The 24,579-nt window shown below is 38.0% G+C and overlaps 1 protein-coding gene across 3 annotated transcripts in view; it reads left to right on the forward strand.

The window, feature by feature from the left end:
- The window catches only part of FAM185A (family with sequence similarity 185 member A), a 91,225-nt gene that overhangs the window by 50,100 nt on the left and 16,546 nt on the right, over positions 1-24,579 (forward strand). For 2 of the 3 annotated variants that reach the window (XM_024991321.2, XM_024991320.2), the window contains exon 7: positions 3,390-3,524. The exons of the other annotated variant lie outside the window; for it this stretch is intronic. In XM_024991321.2, coding sequence (XP_024847089.1) covers positions 3,390-3,524 — 135 coding nt within the window. The remainder of the gene's footprint in view (positions 1-3,389; positions 3,525-24,579) is intronic. 3 annotated transcript variants of the gene reach the window in all.

The following is a 24,579-nucleotide window of genomic DNA, read 5'->3' on the forward strand; positions in this document are numbered from 1 at the left end:
GGAACTGAGCGGCACAGCAGGAGGTAAGCAAAAGACCAGTGAGCAAAACTTTATCCCTATTTACAGTCACTCCCCATCCCTTGTGTTTTGGCCTCATCTCAGGAAAACAAGCTCAGGGCTCCCACTGATTATGCATTATGATGAGCTGTATAATTATTTCATTATATATCACAATGTCATAATAATAGAAATTAAGTACACAATAAATGTAATGTACTCGAATCATCCTGAAACACCACCCTCTGACCCCGGTCTGTGGAAAATTTGTCTTCCACAAAATCTGTCCTGGTGCCGAAAAGACTGAGGACTGTTGTAGTTTCAGACTTATGATGTGTCTCTTTCTGTAATCTTATTTCTAATACAAATAGTCTATTCTAAGAGTTCAAGTCTTTCATGAAAAATTATATACTTTTTAATCACCTGAAGGCTGAATATACAAGTCTTTGTATGCATGCATGCACATAGATGTACACATGCATGGTGATAAGTGACTTGGGGACTTGAAGTAGCTTGGCTATAGGGGCTTAAGTGATCTGGGTTCGGAAAGTTAAGAACCATACCTGTATATAAAAATTTTTTTAGAGAAAATCTGGAAGCTCTTGCATGTAGGCGAGAACATGGCTATGTTTATAACAAGGAAAAACCTCCATAGAGACCATTTGTTCCTGTTAGTAATTTCTTTATCATGTTGGTTTAGTACTTATTTTGTTCAATGAGGCTCTCAGTATCAAAATGAAACTACAAGCATAAATATGTGAAACTGAAGTTATTGCTGATACACAGGTATTATTTGATTTCTCAAGATCACATTTTTTTCCTTTTAAATAAGATAATATTATGTTCTCACTACATTTCTAAGAGCTTCAGTAATACTATTTAGGATATTTTGTAAATGTCAAAAAATTCATATAATTGCATTCTTAAATTGTGAAGACCCAAGGAGAAAAACTGTTACTACATTTACTGTAACTAGTAACAGAGTAAAAACATAGTTTTGGATAGCTCTTACATGGAAATCATTTACTATTTTGTATGAATGGGCAAAAAAGTAAAAGCAAACAAAAAGCATTGTTAATCTTCATCCACTTGAAGTATTTTTAACTATTATTTGGATTGTTTTTCCAGTAACTTACTGAAATAGCACATGATATTGCAAGATTTGATTGGAATTACAATTTTATGTTTTCTCCTGTTGGGACCATGATACTGGCAGGAGCGTAAAGATAACTGGAAACAAAGTTTTCTATCTTAATTCAGGTCTCTTAATTCTCACTAGACTTGGGAGCACTAACTTTCTGAAGTGATGGAAAGTTTTCAAAATTCTGTTGCTTACTAGTGAGTAAAGACATCTGGAATCCTTTCCAGCTCTGCCACTGTCTTGCTGAAGGGTTTAAAAGCCAGCCACTTGAGTCTCCTTCGCTGTCCTTTCAGCCCCTGTAGTCATTTTGCCAGGTGAAAAAAACTGTCACAATGCTTATTTCCTCTCTTCCTATGAAAGTTAACATGGTGACCTGATGAATTCATTTGAAAAGGCTATGTTTAGGCTTGAGAGTCAGAGTTGCATCTGAGTACTGACTTTTCCACTTAAAATTTTTCCTTGATAAAGCCTTTAATCTTAACCATATAATATCCCTTCAATAAATGATGCTATTGTTAGTATTCACTTTTTAATTTTCAAAATATAGTATTGATGTCAGTAGCCATGAAGCAGTTTTTGAAGTGAAAAGAGGTTGAAGATATAATAGGTGCTGCCCTTTCTAAAGAAGATAGTGTTAGAGATGGCACTTAGGGTAGAGCTTTCAAAAATTGTGAAACTTCATTCACAGGTAGGAATGGAGTTTTGATAGTGATAGTTTTTGCTCTTTAAGGCTGTGGAGAGATAAGGATAGAACTCTTTGCATCATTTAACATTTTTAAGACTCCCATAGATTTACAATCCCTTTATTTAAGAACAGAAAAAAATGTTTTTAAAATTATCACATTTGATGTATTTAGAGATAAAGTTTTAAAACCTTTAGAAAAGGTTTTTAAAATCCATTATTTTCTACATTTTAAAGTATATTTGGTAGAAGAACATGTATCTTCTATTTATCCTGACATTTTCCTAGTTTGCTTTTGAGTTTTCCTAAAGCCCTCATAATTTGTTTTTTGTGGGCAGCTTCTATTTAAGTAGCTGACATTGAAACTCTGAAAAGCAATTTGTTTTTTAAATAAGATAAACCAATTGTAGTAATGTGCTTTGTTCCCCCCTTTTTGAGGACTAAATACTAAAGTTCATCAGTTTTAACCCCAGATTTCCAGCTCCCATTAGAAAGGTTGAGAAGATACAGAATTACTTAGGGAAACGTAAGCTGATGTTAACCAAACTGGAAAGCACACAATGACCCATAAACAAAAGCCTTCTAGAAGAAATCTTTACAACATTCACAATAATTGTCATCCTGACCTTCTTTGTGGACAGAGATGAGGTTACTGTTTTATGGGAAGGGCCTCTTATTTATTTGATATGTAAGAAATGGAGAAAGAAAACTCTTGAAATGAGAATGTACTGGTGAATTTTCACTGCAACCCATGTAATTGTTTTGAAAAATGACTCCTCCTTAACAGGTGTTTTGTTGTTGTTTTGGTAAGATTGTAGTAGAAATAAAGTTGAGTGTCTTGCTTCAGGTACCCCCAAAGAAGTCTGTAATCCATTAAAAGAAACATTAGTGAGTTGAAATCTAAATATTCCTTTTTAAATTTTTGTTACTGACCCTCCCCTCCACCACAAACAAGGTACTATTGAAAGCATAAGAGCTCAGGGTTCTAGTTATGTTACAGTGATCAGTGAGATCACAAGTCTGGTAATACAGTGAGGTAGCAGTGTATGAAATACTGCAGTGATTAAGAGTGCTGGTTTGTTGTCATTGCAATGGATCTTGATTCTAGCAATAGCTGTCATGGAAACTTGAGCAAGTTCTTACCTGTAAAATTAGGATTACAGTAATACCTCATAAAGTTGAGAGGGAAGTTAAAAGATGATGTAATGAAGGTGTCTGGCTCTTGGTAAATGCTCAATTAATGGTAAATTCTGTCTATAAGCTGCATGTCTATTAAACTCACTTTTCTGGTATTGGACAAGTGGACTAAGACTATTGGCAAAAGAAGAAATAGTAGTTCATGATGGCCTAGTGGCTCATATTCTTGACAAAAGATACTGTGATTGCCTTGGGAATAAGAGATGTTGACCACCTGAGACTGAGGAAAAGGTATTGCTATTTAAATCAAATATACTGATGAGTAAAGACAGACTATTGGGAGCAATATTACTCTTTAAATAATTTTTATAATAGTCTACAGTACTTTTTATTTCTTTGCATTAAATAAGCTCTCCATTAAATTCATCACAGGCTCTATTCTTGTCAAGGTTCCATCTTCTCTTCAAGCTTATTTACAGTTATCAGGGAAAGAGATTGATGTGAACTCAGATGTCCATGTTGAAGAAATGAATGAAGCTCATAGAGATGATGGTGTGATAATTACTGGTAAGGAGACTGCATTTTGATATGTAAGATGAATAGTCATTGTCCATCTATAAGTAGAAATATGCTACTTAACTGCAGCTTTAGTCTTTTATTCTTTTCTGTTGTCACATAGTGATGTTTGACACATTTTCTTCCAGCTGCTTATCACTAATACAATTGCAGGCATTTAGTCCTGTCATTGGATAAAGTAGATTTTAGAAACTTTCCTATCAAAGAGATTTCATTTATACATTCATCCATCAATATAAATTTGAGTTGCTTCTACCTCTTGGCTACTGTGAATAATGTTGTCATGAACATGAGTGTGCGAACTTAGCCTTTAAAAGGAAGGCAATCTTGTTATATGCTTACAACATCAGTGCACCTTGAGGACACTACAGTAAGTGAAATAAGCCAGTCACAGAAAGACAAATAATGTCTGACTACATTTACATGGGATATGTAAAGAATCAAAATAGAGAGAGAGGAAAATGGGGAGTTGTTCAGCAGGTATAAAGTTTCAGTTTTGAAAGATGAAAAAGTTCTGGAGATCTGTTGCACAACAATGTGAATATACTTAACACTACTAAACTGTAGATTTTAAAATAGTTAAAATGATTATAATTTGACAAAATGACTAATTTTTGATTATAATAAAAAACAAAATGGTAAATTTTATTTTCTGTGTTTTTTACTATAACCAAAAATCTCTCTTTTTTTATTTTCTGGCATAGTTGCTTTCTAATTCTTGGTCTTAAAAATCAATTACAGTTGACCCTTGAATGACAGAGAAATTGTGGTCATTGGTCCCCCACCTGAGTGCAAAGTCAAAATTCCAGCTGTAGCTTTTCAGTGAGTCCTCCATATTAGTGGTTCCACATCTGTAGATTCAACAAACTGCAGATCATGTAGTAATGTCATATGTATTATTTTTAAAAAAATCTGTGTGTGAGTGGATTCACATAGTTCAAACTTGTGTTCTTCAGTTTGAACTGTAAACACATATATTATATTGTAAGATATGAAGTTAACTTTGTATAATTGTAATAAAGAAATAGGAGTTTGGTATGGTATTGTACGCATTGTAAACTTGATCTTTTAGTTTGACAAATTCTTAATTCCAAAAATATGTAAAGTTTTTCCACGTTTTTTCTAATTACCTTTGGCTATACTGATAACTGATACTACCTCAGAAAATATTTATGGTATGGATAATACATTTATATAGTAAAAAAAAAAAAGTAATAAGTAATGCCGGTGAACTTCTCCTTTACATCAATTACACCAGAGTGTAATTGAGAAAGACACTGAAATCACCATGAGGTTTTGATATAATTTTATATATATATATATGCAAGATTGTTTTAAATTGCTGGTCTCTTACTTTCAAATGCGTTTCCAATATCCTGCATTTGCACTATCCTCACGGTTACTGGTTTTGATATCATATTTGTGTGTGAATGATTCTCTATCTTTATTTTATGTTTGTCTTTATTGGTGAGCTTTCCTATTTGTAATTTGTTTCTAATTTTGGCCTTTTCTTTTCCACATAGAGAAGTTCCTTCACCATTTGTTTTAAAGCTGACCTGGTGGTGCTAAATTCTCTTAACTTTTGCTTGTCTATAAAGCTTTTGATTTCTTCATCAAATCTGAATGAGAACCCTGCTGGGTAGAGTATTCTTTGTTGTGGGTTTTTCCACTTTCATCACTTTAAATGTATCGTGCCACTTCCTTCTGGCCTGCCAAGTTTCTGCTGAAAAAATCAGCTGATAACCATATGAGGATTCTATGTTGTTTGTTGCTTTTCTCTTGTTGCTTTTAATATTTTCTCTAATTTTTGTCAGTTTGATTAATATGTGTCTCAGTATGTTCTTCCTGGGATTAATCCTATAATGGGCTCTTTTTACTTCTTGAACTTGAGTGTTTCCTTTCCTGTGTTACAGAAATTCTAAACTATTATCTCTTCAAATATTTTTCCTCCCTTTTTCTTTCTCTTCTCCTTCTCGGACCCTTATAATGCGAATGTTGGTGCATTTAACATAGAGATCTCTGAGTTTGTCTTTATTTCTTTTCATTCTTTTTTCTCTATTCTGTTCCACAGCAGTGATTTCCATCAATTGGACTTCCAACTCACTTACTCATTCTTCTGCCTCATTTGTTCTGCTTTGATTCCTTCTAGTGTATTTTTCATTTCAGTTATTATATTGTTCATCTCCATTCTTTAAGGCTTCTAGTTCTTTATTAACCATGTATTGTATCCTCTCAGTCCAGTCCGTGTACCACGCATTTTCTGAGATCTTGGACCATCTTTACTATCATTTCTGTCAATTCTTTTTCAGGTAGTTTGCCAATCTCCACTTCACTTAGTTGTTTTTCTGTGCTTATATCTTGTTCCTTTGCCTGGGACATATTTTGTTGCTATCTCATTTTGTCTAACTTTCCATGTTCGTGGTTTGTTTTTCTCATGATTGTAGTTCTTCTTGGTTCTAGTATCTGCCTCCTGGGAGGTGAAGTTGGCCTAAGGTCTTGGGCAGGCTTCCTGGTGGGTGGAACTGGTGCCTGCCCACTGGTGGGTGGAGTTGGGACTTGTCACTCTGGTGGGCAGGGCCATGTCAAGGAATGTATTTGTAGTCAGCTCTTGGCTCAGGACCAAGAAACGGAGTAGCCCTCATGGTCAACAAGAGTCCACAATGCAGTACTTGGATGCAGTCTCAAAAACGACAGAATGATCTCTGTTTGTTTCTGAGGCAAACCGTTATAATATCACAGTAATCCAAGTCTGTGCCCCAACCAGTAATGCTGAAGAAGCTGAAGTTGAACAGTTCTATGAAGACCTACAAGACCTAATAGAACTAACACCCAAAACAGATGTCATTTACATTATAGGGGACTGGAATGCAAAAGTAGGAAGTCAAGAGCTACCTGGAGTAACAGGCAAATTTGGCCTTGGAGTACAAAATAAAGCAGGGCAAAGGCTAATAGAGTTTTGCCAAGAAAACGCCCTGGTCACAGCAAACACCCTCTTCCAACAACACAGGAGAAGACTCTACACATGGACATCATGAGGTGGTCAACACTGAAATCAGATTGATTATATTCTTTGCAGCCAAAGGTGGAGAAGCAAAAACAAGACCCGGAGCTGACTGTGACTCAGATCATGAACTCCTTATTGCTAAATTCAGACTTAAATTGAAGAAAGTAGGGAAAACCACTAGACCATTCAGGTATGACCTAAATCAAATCCTTTATGATTATACAGTGAAAGTGAGAAATAGATTTAAGGGACTAGATCTGATAGAGTGCCTGATGAACTATGGATGGAGGTTCGTGACATTGTACAGGAGATAGGGATCAAGACCATCCCCAAGAAGAAAAAATGCAAAAAAGCAAAATGGCTGTCTGAGGAGGCCTTACAAATAGCTGTGAAAAGAAGAGAAGCGAAAGGCAAAGCAGAAAAGGAAAGATATACTCATTTGAATGCAGAGTTGCAAAGAATAGCAAGGAAAGATAAGAAAGCCTTCCTCCTGGATCAACGCAAACAAATAGAAGAAAATAATAGAATGGGGAGGACTAGAGATCTCTTCAAGAAAATTATGGATACCAAGGGAACATTTCATGCAGATGAGCACAATAAAGGACAGAAATGGCATGGACCTAACAGAAGCAGAAGATACTAAGAAGAGGTGGCAAGAATACACAGAAGAACTATGCAAAAAAGATCTTCATGACCCAGATAACCACAATGGTGTGATCACTCACCTAGAGCCAGACATCCTGGAATGCAAAGTCAAGTGGGTCTTATAAAGCATCACTATGGACAAAGCTAGTAGAGGTGATGGAATTCCAATTGAGCTAATTAAAATCCTAAAAGATGATGCTGTGAAAGTGCTGCTGCACTCAATATGCCAGCAAATCTGGAAAACTCAGCAGTGGCCACAGGACTGGAAAAGGTCAGTTTTCATTCCAATCCCAAAGAAAGGCAGTGCCAAAGAATGTTTAAACTACTGCACAATTGCACTCATCTCATATGATGGCAAAGTATTGCTGAAAATCCTCCAAGCCAGACTTCAACAGTACATGAACCATGAACTTCCAGAGGTTCAACCTAGATTTAGCAAGTAAGACAGAGGAACCAGAGATCAAATTGCCAACCTCTGCTAGATCATCGAGAAAGCAAGAGAGCTCCAAAAAAACATCTACTTCTGCTTTATCAACTATGCCAAAGCCTTTGACTGTGTAGATCACAACAAACTGTGGAAATTCTTAAAGAGGTGATAATACCAGACCACCTGACCTACCTCCTGAGAAATCTGTATACCAGTCAAGAAGCAACAGTTACAACTGGACATGGAAAAATAGACTGGTTCCAGTTTTGGAAAGGAGTACATTGTATATTGTCACCCTGTATATTGTATGTTGTCACCCTGCTTATTGAACTTCTATGCAGAATACATCATGCAAAATGCTGGGCTGGATGAAGCACAAACTGGAATCAGGATTACTAGAAATATCAATAACCTCAGATATGCAGATGACACCACCCTTATGGCAGAAAGCAAAGAACTAAAGAGCCTCTTGTTGAAAGTGAAAGAGGAGAGTGAAAAAGTTGGCTTAAAACTCAACATTCAGAAAAGAAAGATCATGGCATCCAGTCCCATCACTTCGTGGCAAATAGATGGGGAAACAGTGGAAACAGTGTCAGACTTTATTTTGGGGGGCTCCAAAATCACTGCAGATGGTGACTGCAGCCATGAAATTAAAAGACCCTTGCTCCTTGGAAGAAAAGCTATGACCAACCTAGACAGCATAATAAAAAGCAGAGACAAAGCTTTGCCAACAAAGGTCTGTCTAGTCAAAGCTATGGTTTTTCCAGTGGTCATGTTGGACTATAAAGAAAGCTGAGCACTGAAGAATTGATGCTTTTGAACTGTGGTGTTGGAGAAGAGTCTTGAAAGTCCCTTGGAGTGCAAGGAGATCAAACCAGTCAATTGTAAAGGAAATCAATCCTGAATATTCATTGGAAAGAGTGATTCTAAATCTAAAACTCCAATACTTTGGCCATGTGATGCAAAGAACTGACTCATTGGGTAGATTCAGTGCAATCCCTATCAAGCTACCAATGGTATTCTTCACAGAGCTAGAACAAATAATTTCACAATTTGTATGGAAATACAAAAAACCTCGAATAGCCAAAGCTATCTTGAGAAAGAAGAATGGAACTGGAGGAATCAACCTGCCTGACCTCAGGTTCTACTACAAAGCCACAGTCATCAAGACAGTATGGTACTGGCACAAAGACAGAAATATAGATCAATGGAACAAAATAGAAAGCCCAGAGATAAATCCACACACATATGGACACCTTATCTTTGACAAAGGAGGCAAGAATATACAGTGGATTAAAGGCAATCTCTTTAACAAGTGGTGCTGGGAAAACTGGTCAACCACTTGTAAAAGAATGAAACTAGAGCACTTTCTAACACCATACACAAAAATAAACTCAAAATGGATTAAAGATCTAAACATAAGACCAGAAACTATAAAACTCCTAGAGGAGAACATAGGCAAAACACTCTCTGACATACATCACAGCAGGATCCTCTATGACCCACCTCCCAGAATATTGGAAATAAAAGCAAAAATAAACAAATGGGACCTAATTAAACTTAAAAGCTTCTGCACAACAAAGGAAACTATAAGCAAGGTGAAAAGACAGCCTTCAAAATGGGAGAAAATAATAGCAAATGAAGCAACTGACAAACAACTAATCTCAAAAATATACAAGCAACTCCTGTAGCTCAATTCCAGAAAAATAAATGACCCAATCAAAAAATGGGCCAAAGAACTAAATAGACATTTCTCCAAAGAAGACATACAGATGGCTAACAAACACATGAAAAGATGCTCAACATCACTCATTATCAGAGAAATGCAAATCAAAACCACAATGAGGTACCATTTGACGCCAGTCAGAATGGCTGCGATCCAAAAGTCTACAAGCAATAAATGCTGGAGAGGGTGTGGAGAAAAGGGAACCCTCTTACACTGTTGGTGGGAATGCAAACTAGTACAGCCACTATGGAGAACAGTGTGGAGAGTCCTTAAAAAACTGGAAATAGAACTGCCTTATGATCCAGCAATCCCACTGCTGGGCATACACACTGAGGAAACCAAAAGGGAAAGAGACACGTGTACCCCAATGTTCATCGCAGCACTGTTTATAATAGCCAGGACATGGAAGCAACCTAGATGTCCATCAGCAGATGAATGGATAAGAAAGCAGTGGTACATATACACAATGGAGTATTACTCAGCCATTAAAAAGAATACATTTGAATCAGTTCTAATGAGGTGGATGAAACTGGAACCTATTATACAGAGTGAAGTAAGCCAGAAAGAAAAACACCAATATAGTATACTAACACATGTATATGGAATTTAGAAAGATGGTAATAATAACCCTGTATACGAGACAGCAAAAGAGACACTGATGTATAGAACAGTCTTTTGGACTCTGTGGGAGAGGGAGAGGGAGAGGGTGGGATGATTTGGGAGAATGGCATTGAAATATGTATAATATCATGTATGAAACAAGTCGCCAGTCCAGGTTCGATGCATGATACTGGATGCTTGGGGTTGGTGCCCTGGGACGACCCAGAGGGATGGTATGGGGAGGGAGGAGGGAGGAGGGTTCAGGATGGGGAATACATGTATACCTGTGGCAGATTCATTTTGATATATGGCAAAACCAATACAATATTGTAAAGTTAAATAAAATAAAATTTAAAAAAAAAAAAAAAGGAAAAGACCCTGATGCTGGGCAACATTGAAAACAGGAGGAATAGGGGACGACAGAGGATGAGATGGTTGGATGGCATCACCAACTTGATGGACATGAGTTTAAGTAAGCTCCAGGAGTTGGTGATGGACAGGCAAGCCTGGCTTCCTGCAGTCCATGGGGTCACAAAGAGTCTGACACAACTGAGGCACTGAACTGAACTGAGCTGGCTCAGGACAACTTTATGCAACCTGTCTTCTGATGGGTATGGCTGTTTCCTTAGCCTCCACCCAACCCCAGCCCCACTACCCACCACCCAACCCCGCCATTAGTTGTTTGTCCTGAGGCATCCCAGCACTGGAGCCTGCAGGCTTTTAGTGGGGTTGGGTCTCAGTGTCAAAATGTTGACCTCTGGCAGAGTTCACGTGGATGGTAATTGTTCACTGGGGTGTCTGCCACTAGTGTCCTTGCCTCCACAGTGAGCCACAGCTGATCCCTGCCTCCACCAGAACCCCTTAAAAATCCACCAGTAGGTCTGGCCTAGGCTTCTATGGAGTCACTGGTTTTTCCTGGGTGCGCACATGAAACCTGTGTGCACTCTCTGAGAGTGGTTTCTGTGTTTTCCCAAATCCTGTGGAGCTCCTGTACTGCAGCCCTGCTGGCATTCAAAGCCAAATGCTCTGGGGGCTCCTCCTCTTGATGGCAGACCTCCAGACTGGGGAACCTGATGTGGGGCTCAGAACTCTCACTCCTATGGGAGGACCTCTGTAATGTAATTATTTTCCAGTCTGTGGGTCACCGATTCAGCGGGTATGGAATTTGATTATGTTGTGAAAACTTCTCTTATACCATCTTGTTGTAGCTTCTCCATCTTTGGATATAGAATACTATTTTTGGTAAGTTTGAATCTTTTGTTGATGATCGCTTAGCAGTTAGTTGTGGTTTTGGTGTTTTCATGAGAAGAGATGAACTCAAGTCCTTCTGCTGCACAATCTTGTCTCTAGCGCAGAGGACACTGAAATGAAAGTGTGTATGTGAATGTATGCTGCAGGCTTACCCATGAGATTTCTTGAGAAAAAGGAAGTATTTGTGGTGGTGATGATGGCAGTGGGGTGTCTTCTTGAGATCAAGTTTCACAATAATTAACAGCCACTATATTAAATCTTGGCAGAGAGTAGAGATTTGGGGGAAGGGAGAATTTTTTTCCTCAAAAGTAAAGGAATTTATTTAATGACCAAAAAAAAAAATCAAGTTTTTGACTTAGATATTCATTTTATATATCATAAAAGTTAAAAAGGCAGTCTTAAAATCATAAAATATTAGCAAAAAGTGTAGCAGTAGTAAAAAATAACACCTGTACAATTTCAGATTAACTCAGACTCTTGGTTACACAGAGAAAATCTGATGAAAATTTTAAGGTTAAATGTGGTAAGAATCAATTTCTTGTGATATGATATCTTGAATTTGATAAAGAACCAATAGAGTTACCTTTTTTGGCCCCTTAATATAAAGTAATAATACAAATTTATTTAATAATGCTCTGAATGATAGCATAATCAAATTATTTTTCATGTTAGAATTTTGAATTATAAATATTTTTTTCACTTTTCATTCTGTAACTCATAAAATCATGCATTTCTGAAATTTAGACTTGGTTTAAGTTCCTTTTCAAAACCTTGTTCTCATCATTTCAGCCTTTAAAAAAAGATCTCATTATATCCTCTAAGAATACCTGGTAGTCCTGTCATTAGATAAAATCATTATTTGCAGACCTGATATCTTTTATTAAGTTCTTGCCCATTTCCATTCCACTAACCAGGTACCACTTTAAACTTAATATATGTAAAAACAGATATTATCTTTTACTAGGCTAGTTCTTCCTCCTCCTGTCGTCTCTATTTTCCTTTTTTTGGTCAGTCACTCAAAAAACATTTATTGAGTCAGGTACTGCTAGAAACTAGGAGTGCAAAGATAAGGTAATAAAGCATGGTCTCTCTGACATATGAGAAGCTTATGTCCTAGTGAAGCAAGATAGACAAACCAATGAATATAATAAAGTGGAATAAATGTTGTAATAAAGGTATGTGCATGGTACCATGAGAGCATGAAAGTGGCACGTCTAAATTATACTAGCATTGTGAATTTGAGGAAGTAAGACAAGTTCAATAGAGTATAGCGAGTGAGGGGCAGAGTGGTATAAAAGGAGGCTGGAGAGTTCAAGAGGGGTCAGATCATAGAGGGCTAATTTAGCTTTTATAGCAAATGCACTTCAAAGGCACTGCAAGGTTTCAATCTGGAGTTCATATAATCTGATCTGTGTATTAGAAAGATCACTGAACTTCCTAGTGGTCCTGTGGTTAAAATCCACCTGGCAATGCAGGGGACATGGATTCAAACCATCGTCTGGGAAGAGTGCACATGCTGCGGGGCAGCTAAGTCCATGCAGTCACAACTAGTGAGTCTGCATGCTGTAGAACCCGTGCTCTGCAACAAGAGATGCCACCATAATGATAAGCCCATGCACCACAACTAAAGAGTAACCCCTCTTGCCGCAACTAGAAAAGGCCCCTGCACAGCAATGGAGACCCAACACAACAACAACAAAAGAAAGATTACTGAATGTTGAGTGGGGAAATATTGGAAAGGACAATGGTGGGTGAAAGAAAAGTTAATGATAATTAACAGATTATCACAGTAATTCAGGGGAAAGAGTTTAGTGGCCTGGACTCCACAATCATCTATTTTAAACCGAACAAGTGAATGCTGCTGCTACTGCTAAGTCACTTCAGTCGTGTCTGACTCTGTGTGACCCCATAGACGGCAGCCCACCAGGCTCCCCCGTCCCTGGGATTCTCCAGGCAAGAACATTGGAGTGGGTTGCCATTTCCTTCAATGCATGATAGCGAAAAGTGAAAGTGAAGTCACTCGGTCATATCCGAATCTTCACGACCCGATGGACTGTAGCCTACCAGGCTCCTCTGTCAATGGGATTGTCCAGGCAAGAGTACTGGAGTGGGGTGCCATTGCCTTCTCCAAAACAAGTGAATAAAAAGCCTTAAATAAGTTTTGGTTGAAAAACATAGATACAGGTATACCTCATTTTATTGTACTTTATTATACTTCACAGGTACAGTGTTTTTCACAAATTGAAGTTTTGTGACAATTCTGTGTGGAGCTTGTATATTGGTGCCATTTTTTCCAGAACATTTGCTTCTTTTGTGTCTCTGTATCTCACTTTGTTAATTCTCGCAGTATTTTAATTTTTAAAATTGTTATTATATGTGTTTTGGTGATCTGTGATCTTTGATGCTACTGTTAAAATTGTTCTGGGACACCATGATGATCCCTATGAGACATTGAACTTAATTGATAAAGGTTCTGTGTCATCTGATTGCTCCACCAATTGGCTGTTCACCTGTCTCTCTCCCTCTCCTCAGATCTCCCTGTTTCCTGAGAGACATTATTGAAATAGGGTAATGAAATAACCCTGCAATGGCATCTAATAAGTGTTCAAGTGAAAGGAAGGGTTCAAGTGAAAGGAAGGAACTTCCAAGTGAAAGGAAGAGTCCTAAGCGTTCAAGTGACAGGAGAAGTTGCATATCTCTCACTTTAAATCAAAAGCTAGAAATGATTAAGCTTAACAAGGAGCACATGTTGAAGCCAAAATAGGATGTGAACTTGGCCTCTTGCACTAAACAGGTAAACAAGTTATGAATGCAAAGGAAAAGTTCTTGAAGGAAACTAAAAGTGGTACTTCAGTGAACACATGAATGATTAGAAAGTGAAACAGCCTTATTGTTGATATGGTGAAAGTTTTAGTGGTTTGGATAGAAGAACAAGCCACCCACAACATTCCCTTAAGCCAAAACCTAATCCAGAGCAAATCCCTAATTCTCTCCAATTCTACAAAGGCTGAGAAGGATGAGGAAACTACGAAAGAAAACTTTGAAGTTAACAAAGTATGGTTTAAGGAAAGAAGCCATCGTAAAAGTGCAAGGTGAAATAGCAAATGCTAATGTACAAACTGTAGCAAGTTATCCAGAAGATCTAGCTAAGGTAATTAATGAATATGACTACACTAAACAATAGATTTTCAATGTAGAAGAAACAGCCTTACATTGGAAGAAAATTCCATCTAGGACTTTCATAGCTAGAGAAGTCAATGTCTGGCTTCAAAGCTTCAGAAGACTTTATTAGGGGCCAGTGCAGCTGGTGACTTAAAGTGTCCATTTTCCATACCAAAAATCCTACACAGCTTCAGAATTATGCTCAACCTACTCTGCAGAAAAGACTAGAGATCTCTTCAAGAAAATTAGAGATACCAAGGAAACATTTCATGCAAAGATGGGCACAATACAGGGTGGAAACAATATGGTCTTAACAGAAGCAGAAGGTATTAAGAAGAGGTGGCAAGAATACAAAGAAGAACTATACAAAAAAGATCTTAATGACCCAGATAACCATGATGGTGTGATTAGTCACCTAGAGCCAGACATCCTGGAATGCAAAGTTAAGTGGGCCTAAAGAAAATAGAAAAAGCAACAGAATTCCAGAAAAGCACTATTTCTGCTTCATCGAATATGCTAAAACCTTTGACTCTGTGGATCACAACAAACTGGAAAATTCTTCAAGAGATATGAGTACCAGACCACCTTACCTGCCTCCTGAGAAATCTGTATGCAAGTCAAGAAGCAATAGGTAGAACTGGACTTTGAATAATGGACTGGTTCCAAATTGGGAAAGGAGCACATCAAGGGTGTATTTTGTCACCCTGCTTATTTAACTTCTATGCAGAGTACATCATATGAAATGCCAGGCTGGATGAAGCACAAGCTGGAATCAAGATTGCCAGAGAAGTATCAATAACTTCAGATATGCAGATGACACCACCCTTATTGCAGAAAGCAAAGAAAAACTAAAGAGCCTCTTGATGTGAAAGAGGAGAGTGAAAAAGTTGGCTTAAAACTCAACATTCAGAAAACTAAGATCATAGCATCCTGTCCTACCTCTTCATGGCAGATAGATGGGGAAATAATGGAAACAGTGACAGACTTTATTTTGGGGGTCTCCAAAATCAATGCAGATGGTGACTACAGCCATGAAATTAAAAGACACTTGCTCCTTGGAAGAAAGCTATGACCAGCCTAGACAGCATAATAAAAAGCAGAGACATTACTTGACCAACAAAGGTCCATTTAGTCAAAGCTATGGTTTTTCCAGTTGTCATGTACAGATGTGAGAGTTGGACCATAAAGAAAGCTGAGTGCTGAAGAATTGATGCTTTTGAACTGTGGTGTTGGAGAAGACTCTTGAGAGTCCCTTGGACTGCAAGGAGATCCAACCAGTCCATCCTAAAGGAAATCCGTCCAGAATATTCATTGGAAGTAAATTACTAAATTACAGATGCTGAAGCTGAAACTCTAATACTTTGACCCCTCATGTGAGGAACTGACTCATGGAAAAGATGGTGGGAAAGATTGAAGGCAGTAGGAGAAGGGGACGATAGAGGATGAGATGGTTGGATGGAATTACCAACCTGATGGACATGAGTTTGTACAAGCTCTGGGAGTTGGTGATAGATAGGGAAACCTATCCCATCACCTAACCTATCCAGGGAAACCTGGCGTGCTTCAGTCCATGGTGTCAGATTCGGACAGGACTGAGCGACTGAACCTAACTGACTCTGCCTGTACTCTAGAAATGGAACAGCAAATCCTGGGTTTGTTTTGCACATCTGTTTACAACACGGTTTACTGAATATTTTAAGCCGACTGTTGCTACCTACTGCTCAGGAAAAAAAAAAGAAATTCAAAATATTGCTTCTGAGACAATGTACCTGGCCACCTAAGAGCTGTGATGGAGACAATACAATGGTGTTAATATTGTTTCCCTGCCTGCTGATACAACATCCAAGTTGATGTGGAGTAAATTCAACTTTCAAGTCTTACTGTTTAAGAAATAAATTTCATAAGGCTCTAGCTGCCAAAGATAGTGATTCCTCTGATGGATCTGAGCAAAACGAACTGAAAACCTTCTGGAACGGATTCACCAGTCTAGATGTCATTAAGAATATTTGATTTTATAGGAAGAGGTCAAAATATCAACAGTGAAAAGAGTTTGGAAAAAGTTGAGTCCAACCCTCATGGATGACTCTGAGGGGGTCAGGACTTCAGTAGAGGAAGTAACTACAGATACAGTAGAAATGCAAGAAAGCTTGAATTATAAGCAGAGCACAGAAAGATACGACTAAATTACTGCAGTTTCATGATGAAACTATAATATTGAGGAATTGCTTCTGTGAATGAGCAAAGAGAGTGATATTTTTGAGGTGGAATCTAGTCCTGGTGAAGATGCTAGCAGACTTGAAATTATAACAAAGGATTTAGAATATCACACAAATTTAATTGATAAAGCAGGAGCAAGATTTGAGAGGGTTAGCTCCAATTTTGAAAGTTCTACCGTGGGTAAAATGGTATCAAACAGTATTGCATGCCATGGAGAAATTGTGAAAGGAGGAGTCAGTCAGTAGAGCAAACTTCATTGTTATTTTATTTTAGGAAATTGCCATATCCATTCCATCCTTCAGCAACCACCACCCTAATCAGTCAGCAGCCATCATCATCAAGGCAAGACTCTCTACCAGCAAGAAGATTATTAATTGCTAAAGGGTCAAATAATGAGCAATTTTTAGCAATATTTTTTACTTTACAATTTACAGATTTTTATTATACTTAAAAATGTATCAAATTTTAAATTATGATTGTAAATGGATGCTATGAGGAAGATGTATGCTTACCTCATTTGTTATTATGAAGCTCCTTAGCCCATTTAATTATTTTTTGTGTTATTATGTCTTATACTCTAGCCCCTGTTTCCTAAACCAGGAAGGACCAAATTGCAGAACAAAGTTTATTTCCTGCTCACAGCCCAAGAATCAGATTTCTTTTGGCGAGTGGCACATGATACACTGTGAGATTGGGCCCCAAATGGATCTGTAGGTTGTCTCTGATATTAAATTAAACCCATGAGAGTGGTAATACAGAGAGATTTCAGATAAAGATTTCAGCAGTCTTTTGTAGAGAGAGCTGTATGAACAAGTTATTGGGTTTAGAGAAACCTTCATGCTTCATTTTGATTTCAAAACTGGTGCTCAAAAGTCCACAGATCTCTTTTATGAACTGGATGTAATAATTTAAGAGGTCTTGAAAATCAAAACAGATTGTTTTTTCTGTAGAGATTTCCAATCTGAAACCCAGTTTTGGAAGTAATGAGCAGCTTTATATGTGAGTTGTTGTTATAGGCAGCTGAGCTCAGCTCTTCTGGGCCTTCGTTACAGAGTCTGTGAGGCATAGAAACAGAAATACCCTCACTGCTAAGAGGTCTGGATTATATCTGTAGCATGATTTCTATAAGAAACCACACCAGTAAACTTTAGTTCCTAGGGCTCAGGCTTCCCACAGGGTTAGCATGTGTCAGCCTATAATTTTATTTGATTTCCTGCTCCATGGTTTCCCTTGTTGTTGCCATCACTGATAAATAAATGTATGTTGTATAATTCTTAAAGTGATTTATAAATACCTGCTATTCTAAGGTAAGCTAAATACCTACTAAAGAGTTATGCACAGTGTATTCTTTAGGATATATTCTCTAATCCTTTTGAGATCCTTGATTCTAAAGTTTTGTGCTCTACCCATATATGGTAGGGCTTCCCTGGTATCTCAAATGGTAAAGAATCTGCCTGCAATGTGGGAGACCTGAGTTCGATCCCTGGGTTGGGAAGATTCCCCTGGCATGACAAGGGCATGGCAACCCACTCCAGTATACTTGCCTGGAGAATCCCCATGGATAGAGGAGCCTGGTGGGCTGCAGTCCATGGGATCGCTAAGAGTCGGACACGATTGAGCTACTAAGCACAGCACAGCACATATATATGGTAAATTGGATAGGTGATGAATAGCTTAGGTTAGATATTTCTAGAAATAAATTGATTTCTCTGTTAAGTTTTAAACTGGATTCACCAACTTAAATTTGAAACCTCTCCATTGTATATCAAGCCATTCTCTAAGACCAGAAGTGCATGTGGTACAAAGTTCTTTTGTCTTAAAAGAGCCCCAATTTAAATGATTAGAGAGTATTAGAAATAAAGTATGTTGTCAGCCAAACCATTGTTTGTTTGACATTGTCTGCATGGTAGGGAGAGTGGTATTAATTATTACTGGGTTCACTTTATTTTAGTCAAATTGTAAATGTAAAGCATGATAAAAGTAAGTTCATTTGGGATCAAAATAAACTACTAAGTCAGAAGAGAGTTCTCCGCTTGTTTGTATGCCAGAAACTTATATATTTAATGGTATTGTGATTTCTATTGGAAAACTAATTCATTGGTTGGAAAAGAGGTTGAAATGAGACTAAGCCCACAGGATGCCACTTTTAAGAGCTAGAGGCAATATTTTCTTTCCAAACAAGAAAAAAAAGTCTAGTCTTTTGATATGACTCATAGGAATAACTTTTTTAGAACACACAAGTTTTGGTTTTCTTCCAGTTTATAGCATTTGGAGAAATGCTGATTTGTCAGTCATGTAGATGTGCTTCAGGATGATGAGGAAGAAATTTGGTAACATTGAAGAATGCTATAGGTTTATGGCTGGCTGCTTAAAAATACTTTGACAGAGAGTTAATGTAGAAACTGCCTTCAGATTATTTGTGCTTTTATGGTATTTTTGTTTCTCCATTTTGTTAAAGTTTAAGATCCTGGGAGTGTAATAGATAGACATCAGCTTTGTTTGTTAAGGTTTACCAAAAAAGAAAGATCAGGTTTTGTTTCTATTCATCCGCAAACTTTACATGTTAAGGACAGATTGTAAATGTTAGATTTTTCAGGCTACATATGGTTTCTGTTGTGTATTCTCTTTTGTTTTTTATAACCCTTTAAAAATGTAGAAGTCATACTTAGCTCTTAGGCTATAAAAACAGGCCTCAGGCCAGATTTGGCCTGTGGGCCATAATTTGCTGACTCCCTAGACTAGAGATCAAAGTGCAGACCCCAGTCTTAGAGCATGTAAATTCTGTGTGTGATGCCTAGGTTTGTTTCTTTTTAAATTGTTTTGTTTTCATGTTTATTTTGGTCATTCAAGAAAGACTGAACTGTAGCCAAATCTTACCCTGAGGAACTCTTCCCAATAATGAAGAAAAAAAGATTTGTGCACATAGAAGTATAATAATGTAAAATTTAAGAAACAGTACAGCCATAGAAAATTTAAGATAGCACGTGAAAACACAAAAATATGTTCGATATCGCTAGTCAGTCGTGAGATATGAATTAAAACCAGAATGAGATGCTACTGCATACCTATTAGCATGGCTAAAATAAGAAATACTGATAATATCAAATACTGGCAAGGATGTGGAGAGATTGGGTTTCTCCTGCATTGCTGTTGGGTGTGTAAAATAATATAGCCACTCCTGAATTCAGTCTGGCATTTTGTTAAAAAAAAAATACTAAATGTGAAACTACCATATGATCCATATGACATTCCTGGGCATTTACTTTAGAGAAATGAAGCTTAGTGTTTCACATAAAAACCTGTACACAAATATTCATAGCTTTATTTGCAATAGCCCCAAACTGGAAAGGACTAAAATATACTTCTACCAGTAAATTGTCACACCATACAACGGAGTACTGTTCAATAATGAAAAAGAACAATCTATTAATACAACTTTGCTAGAACCTAAAGGCATTATGCTGAGTGAAAATAGCCAGACTAAAATTGAATTTCTAGAAATGAAAGCTACATTATCTGAGATGAGAAATACAGTTGGTGGAATTAGACACAGAATAATATTTCTTGGGCAAAACTGATTAATTTTATATTTGCTCAAAGCCTAGTCTACTGTTGACTTTGTCATTATCCCTGATAATTGAGAGAAAATACAATGATGGGCAGCATTAAAACTAGCTCAAAAATACTTCTGGTAGAAATTTGTTAAGATGTCCTGGGTTGCACTTTGGTCAAGGGAAGACTGTATGTAAACAGTTTAAGAATGTTGACAACATTAAAATATTCACTATGTGCTTGTGTTTTGTATTAGAGCTTTTGTTTGTGAAATACATAAAATAATAAGATTTCAAAGTAATTATTTTCATGCTTTTTCTTAAGTGTATAATTTATTTTCTTAGCCAGCTGGTAAGCTTTTTGAGGATATTAGCATGTCTATACATTGTTTACGGAGAAGGCAATGGCACCCCACTCTAGTACTCTTGCCTGGAAAAATCCCATGATGGAGGAGCTTGGTAGGCTGAGTCCATGCTAAAGGTCGGACACGACTGAGTGACTGCGCTTTCACTTTTCACTTTCATGCATTGGAGAAGAAAATGGCAACCCACTCCAGTGTTCTTGCCTGGAGAATCCCAGGGACGGGGGAGCCTGGTGGGCTGCCGTCTATGGGGTCACACAGAGTCGCACACGACTGAAGTGACTTAGCAGCAGCAGCATACATTGTTTAAACCTCCCTAAGATACTTAGCATTGTGCTTCCCACTTTGTGTGGTCATTAGTGTTTTATAATGTAAAAGAGGGAATCCTCCAACTGTGATGCAATGAAATTTAATTGGTTCCTAATAAGACAGCATCAGAATTATCCCTCTGAACCCAAGGTAAATAAAGTCAGTTACAGGGCTTGGAGTGGGGAGTGCTGGGGTGGGTGGCAGGAAGAAGCTCACCTTAGCCAAGATGCTTAAGCCTGTTTTTAAACAAGAGACAGAAATTTTGCCAGTTACTCCTTACAGCCCTATCTTTGTCCATGGCTAATGCTGATTAGATCAGGTTCATTTTGGGTTAAATAATGTGTTCAGTTCAGTTCAGTTGCTCAGTCGTGTCTGACTGTGACCCCGTGAATTGCAGCACGCCAGGTCTCCCTGTCCATCACCAACTCCCGGAGTTCACCCAGACTCAGGTCCATCGAGTCGGTGATGCCATCCAGCCATCTCATCCTCTGTCATCCCCTTTTCCTGCTGCCCCCAATCCCTCCCAGCATCAGAGTCTTTTCCAATGAGTCAACTCTTCACATGAAGTGGCCAAAGTACTAGAGTTTTCAGCTTTAGCATCAGTCCTTCCAAAGAACACCCAGGACTGATCTCCTTTAGAATGGACTGGTTGGATTTCCTTGCAGACCAAGGGACTCTCAAGAGTCATCTCCAACACCACAGTTCAAAAGCATCAATTCTTTGGTGCTCAGCTTTCTTCACAGTCCAACTCTCACATCCATACATGAGCACTGGAAAAACCATAGCCTTGACTAGATGGACCTTTGTTGGCAAAGTAATGTCTCTGCTTTTCAATATGCTATCTAGGTTGGTCATAACTTTCCTTCCAAGGAGTAAGCTTCTTTTAATTTCATGTCTGCAATCACCATGTATAACACCTCTCAATTAGGTATTTGGAAATCAATCAATCATATAAATGTCCAACTTGAGTATTTATATACTTGGGTAAATTTGAACATGGCAGATTTTGAGAGCAAATGCATAAGTTTAAAAACATCCTGAGAATAAACTTTTTTCCCAATTAATGGAAGCCAAGCCACATGGGGATAGAATAGTCATTTCTCATTAACTGGTCAAAAAATATTACCTGATTTTCATTGGCAAAGGGAATTAAAAAAGGAACAAGGTTTCTGCAACTCCAAGTTCCAATCCATGTTACAAGATTTTTGTAGGAAGGAATTTATAAACTTTACAAATTAGAATTAGAGTCTCCACAGATTCAACCCAAAGTTCAGAGCTTTTAGTAAATTGCTTATTGGCAAGAGAAAGCTCTTTTCCAGCAAGCTAAATGGAACTTTATAAACTGTCTTGCTTGTGAGTATTTTTCATAAGCTATAATCACTTGTGTGTTCAGTTTGTTAGTAGTAATAGCACTGTGCATGGTCTCTATTGCTGCAGAAGGAAATAGGTAGATTTGGCTTCTCTTTCCATAAGCAAGCAACTCATGATTGGGGAGGTAAAAGGTCTTACTTTTTAAAAGATTTTACCTCCCCAGTCATGAGTTGCTTGCTTATGGAAGGGAGAAGGGGATGACAGACAATGAGACGGTTTGATGGCATCACTGACTCAATGGCCATGAGTTTGAGCAAACTCTGGGAGATGGTGAAGAACAGGGAAAACGGGCTTGCTGCAGTCCATGGGGTCACAAAGAGTCAGACATGACTGAGCGACTGAACAACAAAAGATCTTAAGTATTTGGGAAACCCTTACTATTTTTGACACTTTACTATTGTTGCTAAAATATGTAAAAAAATAATAGTTCTAGTTATTCCTGGTTGTTTTAACAATTGGTATTCAGAATTACCAAAGAATTGATGCTTTTGTACTGTGGTGTTGGAGAAGACTCTTGAAAGTCCCTTGGACTGCAAGGAGATAAATCAGTCAATCCTAAAGGAAATCAGTCCTGAATATTCATTGGAAGGACTGATGTTGAAGCTGAAGCTTCAATACTTTGGCCACCTGATGTGAAGAACTGACTCACTGGGAAATACCCTGATGCTGGGCAAGATTGAAGGCAGGAGGAGAAGGGGATGACAGAGGTTGAGATGGTTGGATAGCATCACCAACTCAAGGACATGAGTTTGAGCAACCTCCGGGAGATGGTGATGGATAGGGAAGCCTGGCATGCTGCAGTCCATGGGGTTACAAAGAGTCGGACATGACTGAGCAACTGAACTGAACTGATTCAGAATTACCAGTTCTTTCCTCAATGTTTGTTTTGATTACTAGAAAAAGAAATTTATACTATAGAAAAACTGTTGGTTATAGATACCTTGAAATCATGATCTATTAAATGTAGTACAGGCACAAAAAGATGAAGAGATTAAAGTTGACAAAATTGTGAATCCCTTAATAATGAAGATTAGAGGAAAAAGAGAAGCCTCTAACACAAAGATTCACCAGTTCAATGAGAAAGATTTTAAGCAGTTTGATGAGAAATTGGGATATGATGATACTGGAAATACAGCAAAAGAAATGGAAGGAAAAATCTCCAGAGGAAGTCATTGAATAAGCAACTGTCTTTTGTGAAAGATGCAGTAAAGAAATAGACAAGATTATGGCTCAGATCAAAGGGAAGAGGCAAGAATTCAGAGGGTTTGTATCAAAGAAAGATACAAAGTCTTGACACAAAGACTGGATGGTACAAAGTACCTTTTCAGCAGGTGGGAACATCATATATACTAAGGAAGGAGAAAACTGTAGTAGAGAAGAGAGTTTGTTTCCTTGATTTGTGTGCTTGGATTCAACACGGAAAATGTATATGATGAATTCAGACAGTGTATTCACAATATTCCTCAGTTCAGATTTGACTGGTTTCTTAAGTCCAGAATTGCCATGGAACACCAGAGGTATAACACCTTAACTACCTTGATTGAAAGAATGGTACAAAGTACCTTTTCAGCAGGTGGGAACATCATATATACTAAGGAAGGAGAAAACTGTAGTAGAGAAGAGAGTTTGTTTCCTTGATTTGTGTGCTTGGATTCAACACGGAAAATGTATATGATGAATTCAGACAGTGTATTCACAATATTCCTCAGTTCAGATTTGACTGGTTTCTTAAGTCCAGAATTGCCGTGGAACACCAGAGGTATAACACCTTAACTACCTTGATTGAAAGAAAAAAGACAACTAGAAGACTAGAGACGAAGACAGTGGCACCCCACTCCAGTACTCTTGCCTAGAAAATCCCATGGACGGAGGAGCCTGGTGGGCTGCAGTCCATGGGGTCACTAAACAGTCAGACACAACTGAGCAACTTCACTTTCACTTTTCACTGTCATGCATTGGAGAAGGAGATGGCAACCCACTCCAGTGTTCTTGCCTGGAGAATCCCAGGGACGGGGGAACCTGGTGGGCTGCCGTCTATGGAGTCGCACAGAGTCAGACACGAGTGAAGCGACTTAGCAGCAGCAGCAGCAGCAGCAGACTAGAGATGGCAAAAAAAAAAAAAAAAAAACAGGTGAGCACAATGATTGCCATAGCCCATTAGCTTGAGAGTTTCCAGGCTGTAGGGCAGGGAGAGGGGTAACACAGGCAGAGCCCAACAGATTCACCACATGGAAGAGATATGGGTTGCTAAAGTTAACAAGAGAAAGTTCCAGAGTGAGCCGGGTTATACAGGGTGCCCATGACTATTTAGCAAAGTATGGATCAGTGTATGTGTAAGGAAACCACCTGAAACATGCTACAATGTGAACAAACCTCAAAATAATTATGCTGAAAGAACCTAGATATTTTTTAAAAGACTAC

The sequence above is a fragment of the Bos taurus genome, chromosome 4, assembly GCF_002263795.3.
Source record: "Bos taurus isolate L1 Dominette 01449 registration number 42190680 breed Hereford chromosome 4, ARS-UCD2.0, whole genome shotgun sequence".
NCBI lineage: Eukaryota > Metazoa > Chordata > Mammalia > Artiodactyla > Bovidae > Bos > Bos taurus.